Source organism: Orcinus orca, chromosome 5 (assembly GCF_937001465.1).
Source record: "Orcinus orca chromosome 5, mOrcOrc1.1, whole genome shotgun sequence".
In the NCBI taxonomy this organism is placed as follows: Eukaryota; Metazoa; Chordata; class Mammalia; order Artiodactyla; family Delphinidae; genus Orcinus; species Orcinus orca.
Genome location: NC_064563.1, coordinates 80279660 through 80298349, shown reverse-complemented (window position 1 = coordinate 80298349; position 18690 = coordinate 80279660). Strand labels below are relative to the sequence as shown.

The 18690-nt window shown below is 41.0% G+C and overlaps 1 protein-coding gene across 1 annotated transcript in view; it reads right to left on the bottom strand.

The window, feature by feature from the left end:
• The window catches only part of HACD2 (3-hydroxyacyl-CoA dehydratase 2), a 92141-nt gene extending 73485 nt beyond the window's left edge, over nt 1-18656 (bottom strand). The window contains 4 exon segments of the mRNA XM_049710454.1: nt 13836-13887; nt 13889-13908; nt 15757-15874; nt 18431-18656. Of these exon segments, the coding sequence (XP_049566411.1) occupies nt 13836-13887; nt 13889-13908; nt 15757-15874; nt 18431-18585 (345 nt within the window). The 5' untranslated portion in view covers nt 18586-18656.
• Nucleotides 18657-18690: the final 34 nt, after the last annotated feature.

The window sequence follows — 18690 nt, the reverse complement described above, 5'->3', positions numbered from 1 at the left end:
CTTATATTTTTCAAAAGAAAACACTGCTAAGAATCTCAAATGTGTGAATATTACAAGATAAGCCAAACCTCCTGCTGCAAAGTTGAGGAAAACTAAGATACGTGCTGATTGAAATGAAATGGAATGAAAGATGAGTGATGAGCATCCTTTGAGACAAGACAGATGATAGTGCCTAGATAGAAAACCTATTCTATTCATGTATGTGGCAAGACATCCAGGCTGCTGATTTACAATAGGACACTGCAGGAAAGGATGGATAACCTTAAGGCCTATCATGTCTTCGTTGTGTGACAGAACAAATCTTAGTCCTATGAGACCCAATCTCCCCTTTTTAATCACATATTTTACAATGCCTCCTTTACTAAATATAAAATTCATAGATGATATAACTTACCTGCACAAAAATTAAAACAAATTAAGTGTCCTAACCAATATGTAAAGAAGAAATAAAAAGATAGTAGTTTATTTAAAAAAATATGTATTTCCACAGATAAATGCTTGGGGACACAATGACATAATGAAGCAGTCAGATATATGTATCAACTTACGATGAATAAGTTTGGATTTAAAAATAAGAATACAAGATAGCACTTTGGATAAGAAAAGGAAAATAAAAGAACAGAGGTACAGACCAACCCTAGAATAAAAACAGTATTAAGATAATAATGGACATAGGGGAGTAATCTTAACTGAAGTTAAAACAACACGGCAAGTAAATAACAAAGTAGAGAAAATGAGGAAGTACAACATTATCACAAATGAAGCTAGGTCTTATTTATTTCTAAGTGTGGTGTCAAAATAATCCCCTAGATTATGTCATGGGATAGGGTAGGAAGAAAGTATCACAGAAAACATCCTTCTGCTTTGAAATCCCACTGGGACATACAATCTGTGCCTGGTCTGTAAAAAGAACTTGGAAACAATATTCTCTGAATGGTGTGACAAGGAAAAGAAGATGGATTAGACAAAAAAACAGTAATGCAAGATGTGATAAAGTAGCTGTGTAACTGTGGATAGTTTTAGGAAAAAACTGAACTGTAGTGATTCAAAAAAAGGCAGTATAAAATATTATTAAAATAGTTATATTAAAAAAATCGAGGGGGCTTCCCTGGTGGGGCAGTGGTTAAGAATCTGCCTGCCAATGCAGGTGACACGGGTGCCAGCTCTGGTCCGGGAAGATCCCACATGTCGCGGAGCAATTAAGCCCGTGTGCCACAACTACTGAGCGTACGCTCTAGGGCCTGTGAACCACAACTACTGAAGCCTGTGCGCCTAGAGCCTGTGCTCCACAACAAGAGAAGCCACCACAATGAGAAGCCCATGCACCGCAACAAAGAGAAAAGCCCACACGCAGCAATGAAGACCCAGTGCAGCCAAAAATAAATAAAAAAATTTTTAAAATTTAATTAAAAAGTAAATCTGCCTGCCAATGCAGGGGACATGGGTTCGATCCCTGGTCCAGGAAGATCCCACATGCTGCGGAGTGACTAAGCCCATAGGCCGTAACTAGTGAGCCTGTACTCTAGAGCCCATGGGCCCAACTGCTGAGCCCACGTGCCATGACTACTGAAGCTCACGCACCTAGAGTCCATGCTCCCCAACAAGAGAAGCCACTGCAATGAGAAGCCCACGCACCACAACGAAGAGTAGCCCCCACTTGCCGCAACTACAGAAAGCCCGCACGCAGCAACGAAGACCCAATGCAGCCAAAAATAAATAAAATAAATGAATTCATTAAAAAAAAAAAAAGAAATTGAATGAGATCCCTGCATTTCACGAGTCTCCATTAACTTAAAGTCTGAACAGGAATCTCAATCTGTTCCATATTTTCAATAAAAAATTTCATTGCTTTTGCAGTTATAACACTGTTGCACTGAAATCCTTTTCAACTAAATATGCAAGCTGGAAATGCTATAATGTTTACAGAACAGAATGTGCAGAGTGAACAAATTACTCAATTATTTTGAGATGATACCTTTATTTCACTTAAGCTCCCTATTCATACCAACTGTGCTAGGTAGAATCCTAAAGATGATTCCCTAAGATTCTTGTACCTTGGTTATCCAATCAAACACTAAACAAGGTACCACAGGGCAGGAATTTTGCAAATGTAATTAAAGTCCGAAGTCAACTGATTTTAAGGCACAGAGATTATGTGGGTAGGCCTGATCCAACCAGGCCAGCCTTTTAAAAGCAGAGTTTTCTCCAGCTGGTGGCAGAAGAGGAACTCAAAGATATTCAAGGAACAAAAGATATTCAATATGCCATTTCTCACTTAGAAGATGGAGGAGGCCATGTGCAGGGACTGGAAAGCAGCCTCTAGGAGCTAGGAGTGACCTCCAGCTGATAGCTAGTAAGGAAATGGGACCTCAGACCTACAACCACAGGTTAAGTGGATTCTGTCAACAAGCTGAATAAGCTTAGAAGCAGACTCTTTCCCAGAGCCCCCAGATAGAAGCCAACCCAACTGACACCTTGATTTCAGTCTTGTGAGACCCTGAGCAGAGAACCCAGCCAAGCCCAGTTTCTGACTTATAGAACTGTGAGCTAATAAATGAGTGTGGTTTTAAGCCACTAAGTTTGTGGTATTTTGTCATGCAAGAGAAAACTAAGACAATGACCTTCTAACTTAATAAGCTTTTTGTTTAATTTCTTGTGAAGATTTTTTAGTATGAATATGTACTACAAAACTATCAATTTATATTTGGAGAGGGATCAGCCCATGGTATATACAAAAGTCAGGGGGAATACAGACCTCCACTGCGTTGGACTGTCTCAGACAGCGCAGGACATCTACTTATAGCACCCCCATTCATTGTGGCAATCAAAATACCCTCTCAGTTTTCTAAATCGCACTCTAGAGGGGTCACACTGCTCTTGCTGAGATCTACTGAGAATTACTGAACTAAAATAAGCATACCTCATTCAGAAGACTTGCCATATTCAAAATCTCCCTTGAAAATATGTCACAGTGCTAATGATCCAATGTCAGCTGCTAGGAGTGTTCACGCGGTTGAATGCTCCCCAATGTGTCTGCCACCAGTGTCTGTGTTCTCTGGGTGAGCCCCCCTTCCCCAGCCTCTCCAGGAGACTCCCCAAAGCCAGCAGGAGACTGGGGCATGAATGGAACTGGTAGAATTTGTACACAGGCAGCCAGGCTCCAGAGCTGGTGCTCTTAACCACTACATATATTATTGATTTTGAGATCTGTGCCTTACAAACCATAAATATTCAGAACTTTGAGCAGTACATTTGCTTCTCTCCTGTGTCTGGAATGAGAGATAACCAGAAGTACAGATTTAGACTCATTCATGAGCAGTTTCTAATGGTTTAGCTGGATGGTTAGGGACTTGGAAGGAACAGGATTGGAAGACAGAGACAAGGAAAGTTGGGGAAGAAGTATGTGGATGGATCTCTTAGAATGGGCATAGACATTGAAAATATTTGTCTCACGTGGATGCTCACCAAATGGCATCTACTGTAAAGGAGACTCTTAATGATGGTGGACAAAATGATGGACACTATTAACGTCAACTAGACTCTTCCCAGCCATCCCAGTGTCTCCTCAATAGACCCATGAACAAATTGGCTACGTTAACAAGAATGGAGGCTACGCATGGGCTCAACAACATGAACTTCCTCTTAGCAAGGCAGACCTGGTTAACCCTGCTGCTGAGCGCCTAATCTGCCAACAGCCGAGATCAGAATTCAGTGCCCCATAAAGCATCATTTCCCAGGCGGACAGCACACAACCTGAGGGTAGGTCAATTACATGGGATTTCTTCCACCAAGGAGGGAGCAGACATTTGCCCTCACTGGAATAAACACATACTCTAGATATGGATTTGCCCTCCTTGCCCACAATGCCTCTGCCAGTGTCGCCATCTATGAACTCACAGGGTGCCTGATCTGCCATCATAGCATTCTACAAAGTATTGTGTCTGATCAAAGAACTCACTTCACAGCAAAAGAAATGCATACATCAATGGGCTCAGGCCCACTGGATCGTTTGCTCTTAACCACATATGCCATCACCCAGAAATGCCTGGCTTAGTTGAAAGGTAGAATGATTTACTGAAGACTCAGTTATGATGCCAACTGGGAGACAGCACCTTGAAAGAATAGGGTTCTGCCTTACAGGACGCAGTTTATACTTTGAATCACAGATGCTGTATTCCTCATCACCGGATTACACAGGTCCAAGAATCAAGGGGAGGAAGTAGGAGTGGCTACTCTCACTATTATACCTATTAACCCACGTAAAGAATTTCTGCCTTCCATCCTGGCAACTTTGAGCTCTACTTGTTTGGAGAGCTTAGTCTCCACAAGGTTACTGGTTGCACCAGGTGACAACAATGGTTCTACTGAATTGGAAGATTAGACTGCCATTTGGCATTTTGGGCTCCTTATTCATGCTACTGCACCAATAGGCAAAAAAAGGGGGTTTATCTATGGAGGGAGTGGTCAATCCTGATTGCCAAGGGGATATCATGTTGCCATACACAATCGAGGCAAAGCGGACTATATATGGAAGCCAGGGGGTTCTGAGGCACCTCTTAGCATTTCCAGTAGTAAACGTTAATGGAAAACTACAGCAACCAAAAAGAGGCAGAATGACTAAGGACTCAGACCCCTTGGGAATGAAGGTTTGGGTCACTGCTGTGGGTAAGGGAAATATGGAATGGGTAGTAGAAGAAGGAAGCCACAGGTATCAATTATAACCTCATGACCAATTACAGAAAGAAAAACTGCAAAAAAAAAAAAAAAAAAAGCAGTAAACATCTCTCTCTTGAACCCTTTCCATTTCCACCCAGTGGCAATAAGCTCATTTTAGTTTCAAAATTCAAGCTCAATGTTGAATGTCATCTTTCACAATAGGTTACTTTGAAACATCTTTTTTGTAAAAGTTTCTAAGATTTGCACTAAGGAAATTAATTTTGTAAGTTACCAACAAGTTTGTTCAGTTTCATTTTTTAAAAACACTTCCATTTTTTAACGAGTAGTTTTAGGTTCACAGCAAAACTGAGAGGAAGGTACAGAGCTCTCCCATTTACCCCTGCCCCCCACTCAAGCACAGCCTCCCCACTATCAAAATCCCCAACCAGCGTGGTATGTTTGTTACAACTGATGGACCTGTACTGACACATCACTGTCACTCGAAGTCCGTAGCTGAGGGTTCAATGTTGCTGTTATACCTTCTATGGGCTTGGACAAATGTATAATGACATGTACCCACCATTACAGTATCATACAGAGTAGTTTCACTGCCGTAAAAATCCTCTGTGCTGTGTCTATTCACCCTTCAGTTTCATTTTTAATCCAAGGTAAAATAACAATAACAAAGTCCAAAAAAGAGTAACAAGTCTCAAGAGGAATACGAACCCAAGCAGCTTTAGTTCATGGATTTAACATCATTCAGCTATAGTAAGTTCCAATTTCTGTCTTTCAATTCAAAATTCCACATTCCTGGAGAAAAGTCTGACCAGCCCAGTTTGGGCCAGGTGTGCAACCCTGGATCAGCGAGCTATGGCCTGAGAGGCAGAGTCAGGGGTAGAGATGCAGCTGGTATGGGTCTAGTGGTAGAACTGTGAAAATTTCCAGAGAATAAAACCCCCTGAGCTGGGCAGCTCCACAAAGCATGTCTACTACACTCATGTTATGGAGAGGTCTAGAACTAATTTGGGTTATGTTTACCAGTATTTGGTTAGTTTTGAAAATTATATGTATTTATGATTTCATCTTTTTTTCTTAAAACTTACCTATATAACAACATGTAGCCTTGAAAGACATCGATACGTTATCAGCAGTTATCATTATCTTATGACCGACATGTTTTTTCTTCTTTATGTATATCTGGGTTTTGCTACAATGAATATATAGCACTTATGTTATAGATGATTATGATTAGAGGCAAACACCTTTCCCCTCTCCTCTGGCTTCATGAGAAGGCTTTTCTTCCAAATATTTCTGGTCTCTCTCCACCCATTAATCACTTTACTTGGGAAGGGAAGGATGACGCATCTGATCAGTAAATTGGCAAGAATGGGGCATGCGTACCTCAGCTCCAACCTAGGGCTTCCACAGAGAACCCCAAGCTCTCTGGTTTTCTCCATGCTGCCCTGGCCCCTGCTGCCTGGGGGAGGCAGAGTCTACCTCTGGAGTTCAGTTAGCAAACCTGCTTGACTTGCACACTAACACACAGCCTCCCGCTAGGCCTTTATCACTAACAAAGGTGATTTTTAGGGTCCTTATACAATTTGAGTTATTTCCCAATGTTCAGAACATAAGCAAGAAAAAGAGGGTATTTAGTGCGCTCTCTCAAAAGTTTCAATCCAAACATGTTTTCAAAATCCTTTTATATCCATTTTTGAAGAAGGAAATAGGTGAAATTTCCGTAATCACTGTTACTTTTTCTGTCACTTAATCTGACCTTTTTTGCTGTATTTGGCTCTATAATTTATTAATTCATTTCTGCTTTATTTTCATATTCTGACTGTGAAATGTTGAAGCCCCACAGCACTTAGAACTGGAAAAAAAGTGTTAAGGTCATCTAATCCAGAATATTCATTACAGAGAGGTTGAGACCAAGTGGCACAACCAAGTCTTAGTACCCCAATTTCTTGTCTCCAGTGTTCTTTTACATATACTGTGACACTTCTCAAGTACAATTCTATTTTTACTTCTTTAGCCATTTCTGCCAGTTTTTCTATGATAATCATTCAGCCATTAATAAATTCCACCAACATGTGTCTACCATGTTCCTTCTGCGTGACAAATTGTAAATGCGGCAAGTTTCTCTTTGGCTTCTGCTCTGAAATCAACTTTATCTTAAGCAGGATGGTCCTGTTTTTCTTGCCTGCTTGGTCGTGGAAGGCTGGTTTGTCCTTTAGTAAGCTTACGTCAGTCTTACAGGCAACAGATTGTTGAATTTTGCTTTTTAAACGAGTAACCACCATCCTACTTTTTTACTTTGATAAAATTAATGAGTCTACTTGCAAAGACATCAGAAACAATGCATTTGTGTGTAGTCAATCATCCTATAAGTTTATTGTTACTGCTACTGTCTTTTTAATTTAACAGATGTAAAATTCTGTACTTCATTTTAAATCAAAAGATAACCTATCTAAGCTGTCTATTTTCTTCTTTTTTCAAAGAACTTTTTTTAAAAATAAATTTATTTATTTATTTTATTTTTGGCTGCATTGGGTCTTTGCTGTGTGTGGGCTTTCTTTAGTTGTAGTGAGCGGGGGCTACTCTTCGTTGTGGTGTGTGGGCTTCTCATTGCTGTGGCTTCTCTTGTTGCGGAGCACCTGCTCCAGGTGTGTGGGCTTCAGTAGTTGTGGCACGCAGGCTCAGCGGCTGTGGCTCGTGGGCTCCAGAGTGCAGGCTCAGCAGCTGTGGCCCATGGGGCTCAGTTGCTCCGCAGCATGTGGGATCTTCCCAGACCAGGGCTTGAACCCGTGTCCCCTGCCTTAGCAGGTGGATTCTTTTTTTTTTTTTTTTTGTGGTACGTGGGCCTCTCACTGTTGTGGCCTCTCCCGTTGCGGAGCACAGGCTCTGGACGCGCAGGCTCAGCGGCCATGGCTTACGGGCCCAGCCGCTCTGCAGCATGTGGGATCTTCCCGGACCGGGGCATGAACCCATGTCCCCTGCATCGGCATGTGGACCTCCAACCACTGCGCCACCAGGGAAGCCCAGCAGGTGGATTCTTAATCACTGTGCCTCCAGGGAAGCCCTCAAAGAACTTTTAAATCTTATTTTCCTAATTCATTTTTGTTTTCTATTATACTTTATTACATATTTATTACATATTATATCTTTCCTTTTTAATTTAAAGATTCACAAAGTGATATGTAAATGCACACTAAAGTATATAGAATAAAAAGCAGAAATTCCCTTGTATTCCCCCCAAATACCACATCCGTCCTCAGAGGTAAGCACTAGTAACAGTTTGATATGCACCCTTCCATACCTTTTCCAATATCTGCAATTTGCTTTTTTTTCTTCTGATTTTCCTAACCTGAAAACATCACCATATTTTAATAATTATTCTCATTACTTTTGTCTTATGAATTAGAAAGTTTATAAACTCTGTTGTGACCTAAAATTTACATCACAAGGTTTGTCTTCCTTTGCTTTCCCTCCTTCCCACTTCGTTCTACCCTGGGAGAATCTGAAATATTTTGTGAAATTACATGTGGATACCTTGCAATCTGTATGACGGTCTAAAGCTATGCTGTCAATGCAGTAGTCACTAGCCACATGTGCCTATTTAAATTTCAGTTAAAAGTAAATAAAACTCAAGATTTTCAGTCTCACCTGCCCCATGGGCTCAACAGCGGCTAGTATATCAGACAGCACAGATCTGGAATATTATCGTTGCAGAAAGTTCTTCTGCACAGTGCTAGTCTAAAGAATTGGTTAATTTTATTGGACTTCCCTGGCGGCACAGTGGTTAACAAACCGTCTGCCAAGGTCGGGGACACGGGTTTGAGCCCTGGTCCAGGAAGATCCCACATGCTGCAGAGCAACTAGGCCCGTGCGCCACAACTACTGAAGTCCGCACGCCTAGAGCCCATGCTCCACAAGAGAAGCCACTGCAATGAGAAGCCCGTGCATCGCAACAAAGAGTAGCCCCTGCTCGCCACAACTAGAGAAAGCCTGCATGCAGCAGTGAAGACCCAATGCAGCCAAAAATAAATAAATAAAAAATAAATTTATTAAAAAAAAAGAATTGGTTAATTTTATTTACTTATATATCAGTTAAAAACCCTTTGATAAGGTTCTTTCAAAGTTCTATTATTTTGGTAGGTGTTTTCAAAATGTCTCCATCTGTAGGAAATTGCATGGTCTGTTATTCAGGAACCTAATGCTGTCTCCTAGCTTCATATGAATCTTTTTATTTTTCAAAGTCTAACGTCCCAAGTTGTTTTACTATTACATTTTAAGATCTCTTCTCTGCTAGAAATCACTTATCTTTCTTTTAAATTTAAAAATTTAACAAATAGGTGCCCAGGAAGGGAAGGGATTTTTTTTCTTGAAAAACAGTGCCTATGTACAACTCCATATACTCTCAATAACCGCACTGAGAGGGGCTTTCCGTTCTGAATAGTTTTCTAGAATTTTTCCTGATTGTCTTTGAGCTATACTTTCCAATCTTTTCTACTTCTGGTAGCCGTACTTTTTGACAGGTTGTATACCCTCATTCTGTTTTCTAGATACCTTGGTTCTACTATACTATTCATCTGTTAAGTTTCACTACTTTCCTGTATATTTTGTTTTTGTTTTATTGATAATCATTCATGCATTAGCTACTCCACCAACACATAATATCTCTGATATGCCTGGCACTATGTATTTTGTAATGTTCTTTCTGACATTCAAATAGTACACTCTAAACAGTCCCAATGGTTTCTGCTCTGTAATCTGTTTTAGCTGAGACTATAACTAGGAACTCCTGCCTTTCTTCAATCTTCAGTATCACTTATTTCTCTGCACTGTGGCCTGCTTCCTGCCCTGAACTGCCACCATTGACATTTTTAGTTCTCTTTAAAAAAAAAAATTTTAGCACACTCTTTTCTATAGCCAATACCTATCTTCTCTGAATACCATATCAATTTGCTTCTATTTGCTTGAGTTGTTAAGCAGTGAGGCCTGTGTGGGTGGACTCCTGTTTCCCACAGTCTCCCTCTTCCCTTCTAATGTTGTGACACTTATTAATTATACCCGAGTTCTATTTCCCTCTGGTTTTCACACTGTTTCTGAAGCTGGTTTGTCTGGGTTTGCTGTCATTCCTGTTTGTGTCAGATAGCTCTACTATGACTTGCTCTGCTAGCTTTTCAGAAGTCTCTTTTAGAGGGCTGGTTTCTCAAAACAAGTCCTCAGAATAAAGTTAGTCTAAAATGTGCATATAGCTTGTGTTTCAGAAGTTCCTTTTTAAAATTACTGAGAAATTAGCATGTTTCCAAAAGGAAGAAAAATATTACAGATGATGGTTATGTCCCCAGATGAGTTCAGAAAGGCGAAGTTAATATACAATGTGCCTAAAGTATTAGTAATATCACAGAACCCAACCACCTAGTATCTCTGTGGGAAAAAATCATCCAGTAGTTGAGGCAAAAAGACAAAAACTGGCAGGGAGACAAGATGGGAGCCCTCTTCCTACAAATTCTTAAGATTTTGCTATATTTTAGAGAAATATCCAAAATCAGTTTCCTATTATTTCATTAAAGGATCTGAGGAGAGTTGTGACGTGAGGCATGAGAATTAGACCAGAATACAGAGATGGGGCTTAGAAAACAAAAGCTATCTCCTCTCCTTCACTGCTTCTCCAGAACCAGTTCTGCCATTTCAGACCCAGTCCTAAATCAACTCTAGGAAAAGATAACAAATGACACTATTTTTCTTTATTTTATTTTATTTTTCGGTAGATAAGAGGGTTCCAAGCATTAGAAGGAGATGGAAGAGAATAAGAAGGAAAGGAGGTGCCTGTGGTCCATTAGATACTCCAAGATGGACGGTGGCAGGTAAATAATATTGAATATATGTACTGATGTACATGTGTTGAAGATGGTCTGTATTAGTCTCAACAATTAATGTCTCTGCAGAGCAGTCCTTAACCTACTGGAATCCTCACTGTCAATCACAGAGGCACATCCAATTACGAGTATTTGAAAATGTCTTTGCTGCAATTACATTCTTATGTTAACTAAATATATTTAGAAATCCAAATTCCCTTAGAAATAATTTTAAAGCGCCATAATGTAGGATCTTTAATTTCTAAACTTTAACTCAGTTCTTAACAAAGCTGGAAAGATAGTCTGTCCTTATCCATGAACATCATGGACCCAAAAAAAAGAATAAAGTAAAAAGAAAATTTATCCGGCTCATTATAGATGAACAGCATTTTTTTTTTTTTTTTTGCGGCACGCGGGCCTCTCACTGCCGCGGCCTCTCCCGTTGCGGAGCACAGGCTCCGGACGCGCAGGCTCAGCGGCTATGGCTCACGGGCCCAGCTGCTCCGCGGCATGTGGGATCTTCCCGGACCAGGGCACGAACCCGTGTCCCCTGCATCGGCAGGCGGACTCTCAACCACTGCGCCACCAGGGAAGCCCCTGAACGGCATTTTTTAAAAATTGAGATATAATTCACATATCACAAAATTCACTTATTCAAAGTGTACATTCAGTGATTTTTAGTTATGTTCCCAAGGTTGTGCAACCATACCACCATCTAATTCAAGAATATTTTCATCACCTTAAAAGGAAATCCTGTACCCATTAGCAGTCCCTCCCCATTCTCTCCTCCCCACAGCCCCTGGCAACCACTAATCTACTTTCTGTCTCTATGATTTGCCTGTTCTGGACATTTCGTATAAATGGAATCAACAACACATGGCTTTTTGTGTCTGGCTTCTTTCACAAAGCATGTTTTCAAGATTCATCCATGTTATAACACGTACCAGTAATTCACTCATTTTATGGTACGGAGATATATTTTATTTATCTATGAATGGCATTTTAAAAATATACTTTTGCTACCTATGTTAATTAGCTCTCAGATTCAACTCAAGACACATTGTAGTTATTCACACACTGATCCCTTGGCCCACAAAGTTATCAGTATTTTACTTTCTATCAATTTATAAATCATCTCATGCCTTACCATCTTCACTGTATTGCGTCTCATTACTTTGGCAAATACTTCTTGGACTTAATGCCTAGCACCACTTTTCTATAAATTGTCCCTTCCCTCCAACTTCTATATGGTTAATGTGACCCTACTCTTGTCTACAGGTGATTGGTCCAGGAATAAGCACCTGATTCAAGCTGGACATATTAGGCCCTTCGCTAGGAATATGGAAATGGAAATAATATTGTTTTTAATTAGCTGCTCTCGATTGCAGAAACTACAATCTCAGGAGTTTTCTGTTACCATTGTCTGCCACACAGACTAAGAAACCAAAAAAAACACCCCAGTCTGCAAGGAGAGAAGAATCAGAGAAAAAGAGAGAGAGACAATAGTAGAGATAAGAGACAGAGCAAGACCTCCTGGGTTCGTTCCCTGTGGTGCTCCAGTCCCAGATTCCAGGCCATTCCTAAAGCCCAGCTGCATCCCCACCCTTGGATTCCATGGGACATACTATACACTTATAATAAATTCCCCTTACAGTTTAAGTCAGTTAAGGCAGTTTCTATAATCTCCAGCCAAGAGTCTTAACATAGTCATCTACTCAGTAAGATTTTAATGTCTTTACTAGCAAGGGCTCAACCTCCATGGCACCCATTACAGTGACTCAAACACATACTTATTTAACTATCACCTGTGGAATATTTTGAAAAACTATCTATAAAAATTACTCAAGACATTCTTGGATACGTATGTGGAAAAAAATTAAGATTTCTGTCTACTTTATTAAAAAGCTATATTATTGGGACTTCTCTGGTGGTCCAGTGGCTAAGCCTCCGTGCTCCCAACGTAGGGGGCCCAGGATCAATCCCTGGTCAGGGAACTAGATCCCGCATGCTGCAACTAAAGGTCCCACATGCCGCAACTAAAGGTCCCGCACACCGCAACTAAAGGTCCTGAATGCTGCAACAACAACAGAAAGATTCTGCATGCCACAATGAAGATCCCGCACACAGCAATGGAGATCCTGTCTGCCGCCGCAACTAAGACCTGGTGCAGCCAAAGAAATAATTTTTTTTTTTTTTTTTTTTTTGCAGTACGCAGGCCTCTCACTGTTGTGGCCTCTCCCGTTGCGGAGCATAGGCTCTGGATGCACAGGCTCAGCAGCCATGGCTCACGGGCCCAGCCGCTCTGCGGCATGTGGGATCTTCCCGGACCGGGGCATGAACCTGCGTCCCCTGCATCGGCAGGTGGACTCTCAACCACTGCGCCACAAGGGAAGCCCCAGAAATAAATATTTTTTTAAAAAGCTATATTATTGTATCACAAACTCAATATATCTTTGCACCCATTTTGCAAAAAATCATTTAATTTCCTCAGAAAGTCTTTCTGTATTACACTACTACATGCCCATTTACACTTGCCTAGTAAATGTTTTATATTTTTAAAAAGCAAAGTGTTATATTTTCCTAAGAAGATTTGAAGTTTCTTGAGAACAAGTAATCTCTATTTCCTCTTAAAGCAAATTCCCACAGAACCTACTAAAGAATAACCACACAGATTACTATTCAGAATATTCATGCAGAGATATAAGTGAGTAGCTGACCTCCCTGGACTCATTTTTTCCTCCTATAAACATGGTTTATTGTCAAGCACGAATAATTTCCATAAGGACAACTTATCTGTAATTAAACAACACTCAGCACATTATTATACTATGTAGGTTAGGTAGGCAATAAAACATTCCTTAATGGATGGCTCAGGAGATGCAGCTCTAGCAAGCCTGCTCTCTTGTCTCAGGTTGAGGGGTCTACTGCCATCACTGCCATCTACAAAGCTAATTCTCTGCACATCCCAGGGAGTCTTCATTCATTTTGCAGAGTTCTTTTCCCAAAATCAAGTCCAGGATTTGTCACCTAATTGGGTCTTAGTGGGGATAACAGAGATAAAACCAGAACTCCAAAATATTTTCTTAAATCCCTATTAAAAATTTTATAGGGATAAATGCACTAATCCTTCCAAGTCTAAGATCTGGTTCCTGAGTAGATTTTGCATCACACTATTTAATGTCACAACCTTCCCTAAGATATCCTTAAATTTTAAAAATTATACCTCTAATATTACCAAGTCTTACAGAGACAGAATCGCCTTTAAATTAGTAAATTATTAAAGTATTCCAGTTGGATACAACTCTTACTATATCAAGCACTCAGGCAGTTTCTGATGGTCTTGACTCCAAACTTGGTTCTCTGTAGCTTGAGAACTGTGCTGGCCAAAGCTCTGACAGAGAAGTGATACTTATTTACTACTGCCCCTTTCCCCCCAAAATTTAAGCCTCTAAGTTTACAATATGGCCCACACAAGGATTTGCTAGTCTCCTCAAACTCAAACTGTTAGGGCAGAAAGGAACTTTACAAATCTACTTCAAACTAATTATTTTACAAATGAGAAAACAAGGTGGACAAGAGATAAATGACTCGCCCAAATTCACAAAGTAAGTTGGTAAAACCAGCATGCTTAGAATAAGGGCACTCAGCCTCCAGCTGTACGTTCATTTCATCATACCATCTAACTTAAACATATAAGTATGGACAGTATTGAAATCTCTCTGCTTTCTGGGAGAAAAAAACCCAAAACCTACAACTTTCTGCTTTCAGAAATGAGGGTGAGGGCTTCCCTGGTGGCGCAGTGGTTAAGAATCCGCCTGCCAATGCAGGGGACACGGGTTCGAGCCCTGGTCCTGGAAGATCCCACATGCCGTGGAGCAACTAAGCTCGTGTGCCACAACTACAGAGCCTGCGCTCTAGAGTCTGTGAGCCACAACTACTGAGCCCGCATGCTGCAAATACTGAAGCCCACATGCTGCAACTACTGAAGCCCATGCATCCTAGAGCCCGTACTCCTCAACAAGAGAAGCCACTGCGATGATAAGGCCACACATCACAACGAAGAGTAGCCCCCGGCCTGCCCGCAGCAACGAAGACCCAACGCAGCCAAATATAAGTAAATAAACTAATTAAAAAAAAAAAAAAAGAGGGTGAGAGGTTGAGGTAACATCTCATTTCATGGAGATAAATGGTCTTTTCTTAAACAGCCTTCCAAATGTCATGATGGGCTTGGCCTAAAGGCTAGGTAAAATGAAACTGAATATCAGATCTTCTCTGCAACCTGAAAATTTTTCACCATAATGAACTATGGCAGCTATGGTGTGTGCCCAAAGCTACCTCATTCCCCCTTTTCCATTAACGAAGTCTACAGTCCCTTGGCCAGAAGTATGGGCATGTGTCCTAGATCTGACTAATCAAGTATTTCACATCACTGGCAAGAGTGATTGGTCTAGGTAAGACCAACCAGAATCCTTCCCTAACGCTGAAAAAATAAGCTCTCTCCCACCAGGTGGAGAAGGCAATCTGCAGTAGGAGAGCCTAAGACTAATATTCAAAGAGAAATAGAGAGAAGCAGTGATGAGAGATGGAAAGAATGTGCTGCAACAACAAATCCTTGGTTCTCATTCCCAAGCTGGTTCCTTTGATTTTGTAAGTTAACCCTATTATCTTTATCAACTACAGAAGCCAATAAATTTCCTTTTGCTTAAAATAATTTGAATTGCAAGTCAAAAATCCTATCATATACTTACCCCAGAAGACAGGACTGGATATATATATTACCCTTAATACAGGGAAATTAACAAACTATTGTTTAAAAAGGTTTTTGGAGGCTTTTAAACAGGCTCTACTATTTCTTATATTTATCATTCCTGACATCCTACACTCACCAACTTCACCGTTCCCATTATATGCCCGGTCCCTGTAAGTATCTGAGTCTGCTAACACTTCCCTAGGAAGTCCCTAGAATTTTTTAAAATCCTAACATAAGCTTGTTTCATTTGATTGCCAATAAAAGTTAAATGTAAAATATATTCCAGGTAATACAAGTTAAATGAGATCTTATTTATGTAGAATGTCAAAAAGATAAACCAGGTATCAACATTATGCACGGCGTTCTACGAGGCAAGTTTTCAACATTTAAAGCAAATCCAGCAGAAACATGGCTACTTCAATATAATTTAGTAGCTTGTTTTTAATTTTAAAACAACAGAAATCAACAACAACAAATCTCAGGACCCACCTCCAATAAGGCTCCAGTTTGGAAGAATTTCAAAGGCTTTTCAATGGAATAATAAAGGCTATGATAGCTACCCTTAGCCAGGTATGCTCTGACCAGACCAACAGCTATAACGAGCCACCTAAGAAAAAGAGCAATCAGAAGAAAAAAAAAAAAGTAAGTAGGATTATAATAGAAAGATGTGGCAATCATAGATATTACTAAAGGTGACCTCAAGATCTGTGTCCTAGGTTTATCGATTATCACTCTCAAACGCTAAGCTGTATGTAATGCACAGAAATGTTGCACCTCCAGCAGCACCCTACGAAGAGTGCTTTTTGCAAAAGCACAGTGGCACCTCACCCATCTGGAGCTCAGCTTTTTGGCAACCTTGCCCGTTGAGAACAAGACCAAAGGGAGGGAAATAAGCTAAATTGGTCCTTGAGCAGCTAAATTAGGTGCCAGGAAGTCCAAGACAAGAGAAAAAAACTATTAAAGGAAAATTTTAAATGCCCTGTGCAGTTAAAGGGTCTGTAATAACAACAGGGTGGAGAGATGTTTTAAACTATTTTTAGAAGTATCTCATTGAACATACCCCTACCTTAAAATCTATTCTTTTAAAAGACTGCGAATGACATATGAATAAATGGTTTGTTTTTTAAAAAGAATAAAAGGTTTGTAAGCTGAGATTCCCAAAATCAATTTAGTAAAGAAAGCCAGATCAATACAAAACACAATAACAGGGAAGCACTTAGGCATATGGCTCTGAACTCTACATTTCTGTTCTACTGTCCTCCAAAATAAATTTCTCAGGCCTTGTAGTTTTTTATTTGTTAAGTTCCATAATTAAATGAGGTATATCATTATTAAGGTGTGTCTCCTTGAAGGTGCTAACAGATTTATTTATGTGTAAAATCTTAACTAGGCAGTGGGGTATGTGGTCTATGTTATTTCTAGAAACTATCATACAAATACATCGAACAAGAGTTTGTAAAAAAAAAAAAAGAAATGCATTCCTTAATGGTGTAACTGGTTCAGCATTTTCAGTAGCCTAGAAAAAAAGCTTACTTTACTCTCATATCCCCAACTTTTCTTCTGGTTTAAGATACCACTCCTTATCCTCCACCCCATTCTCTATGTTCATGGTTCAGGAATAAAGGCTTCTTTTCGTCTTCCCCAATGTATCTTAAAATCCCTCTTCAGTACAATGCTCTCATCAAAGCCCTTGCTAAGATGACAAGAATTTTTATATATAAATACACACATATGCACTGATGAATATTCTTTTAAAATCATTCTGTGACCATTTATGTGATAAAGAAAACGTGCATCTGTAATACGGCTTCTAAACCCAGAACTACTACTAACAAGTTCTGTGACCTCAAGTCAAGCAAGTCACAACTTCTCTGAGCCTAGGTTTCAATACTGGCTATTTCTAATACTAGCCATAAAGCCTATGATCCTCTCAAGATATGTGTGTGTGTGTGTGTGTGTGTGTGTGTGTGTGTGTGTGTGTGTAAAGCAAGGTGCTGAAATGCTAATCATTAGCATTCATATTTTTAAAATACCTATGTACACATATTTGCTTGTATCAGTATCTGAAACATAAACAAAATTATCTGCCTTCCAGGGAGGAAATCTGGGTGGAAGGGAAGGTAGAGGGAAGATTTTCACTGTATGCCCGTGTATACATTTTCAATTTTGCACCTGGCCAATGTATTATCTATTTTAAAAATAAATAAAACTGGATGTTCATTATACAGTTCTTTCAACTTTTCTATGTTTGAAAATTTTCATAATAAAATGTTACGAATTTTTTTTTTACAAATTTATAAAATTTAAAAATATATAACAGTCTGATCCTTTGATCCTTGTCATCAAAAATCATGGGGTCAGAGAATTAGAGGAATCTTGGAGATCACCTAGCTAAACTCTTTAGTTTTTACAGATGAAAAAACGGATGTCTAGAGAAATAAAATGATTTATCCAAGGTCACACAGTTAGTGTCATAACTACAACTAAAAACTCGCTGCAACAGGGGATGGACTGAAATAAAGGAGAAACAAGAGGGGGTAAAATCTGTTTCCAGGGTCTATTACGCTTCTCCCCAGTAACTCTGCCTTCCATCTCTAGTGTCTTCCCCACCTCAATCCATCCTACAAAGTCTAAACTCACCTAAAGTACAGGACTGCTCATTTCACTGGGCAAAAACTTTGAACGCTGTTCCACTACCTTTCCCATTAAAGTTCATCCTGGATTTTGAAAACAGCCGCCGAAATAAATGGTCAACTCTGCAGACACAGCTCCCTCCACTCCCTTTGGGGAGAACAGCTCGCCATTCGCGACTTGCCGCCTGGGCTCTCAGCGCTGCAGGATCGCCCGGCACAACGCCCCTCAGACATGGACGTGTGGCTAGCCCATAGGTCCTCCCAAGGCCCTCCGGACCAGCGCCTGGGCAGCCTCCCCCGAGCCCCCTTGGAGCACTGGAACTCCAGCTCGGTACCTGGGAACTTGCTCGACCCCCAGCAAGCACCCAGGCGGATTCAGCCTCGACTGCCCCCGGAGCCCAGGTGCCGGGGACCGGACTCCCGCCACCGGGGCTGCGCTGCGCGCGGCGGGCCAGCCGGGCCGCTCCTCCTGCCGCAGAGCCCCCTCCCCGGCCAGACTCTCTCCCCGCCTTCCCGAGCCCCAGCCTCACCCCGCGGTCATCACCACATTGTAGATGACCAGGTACGCCGTGGCCAGAGGCCCCGGGCCCTTTTTCTTTCGCGAGCCGCTGGCTTCGCCGGCCCCGGCCCGGGCCCCGCCGCCCCCATTCCCTTTCGTCGCTGCAGTCGCCGCGGCTGCCGCCATATCAAACGCCGGGAGCACGCTCTCCTCGCGCGAACACCTCCGCCCAGACTGGCCACTGCGAGCGGGGTGGTGGGAAGGACAAGGGAGAGGCGGGGCCGAGGCCGC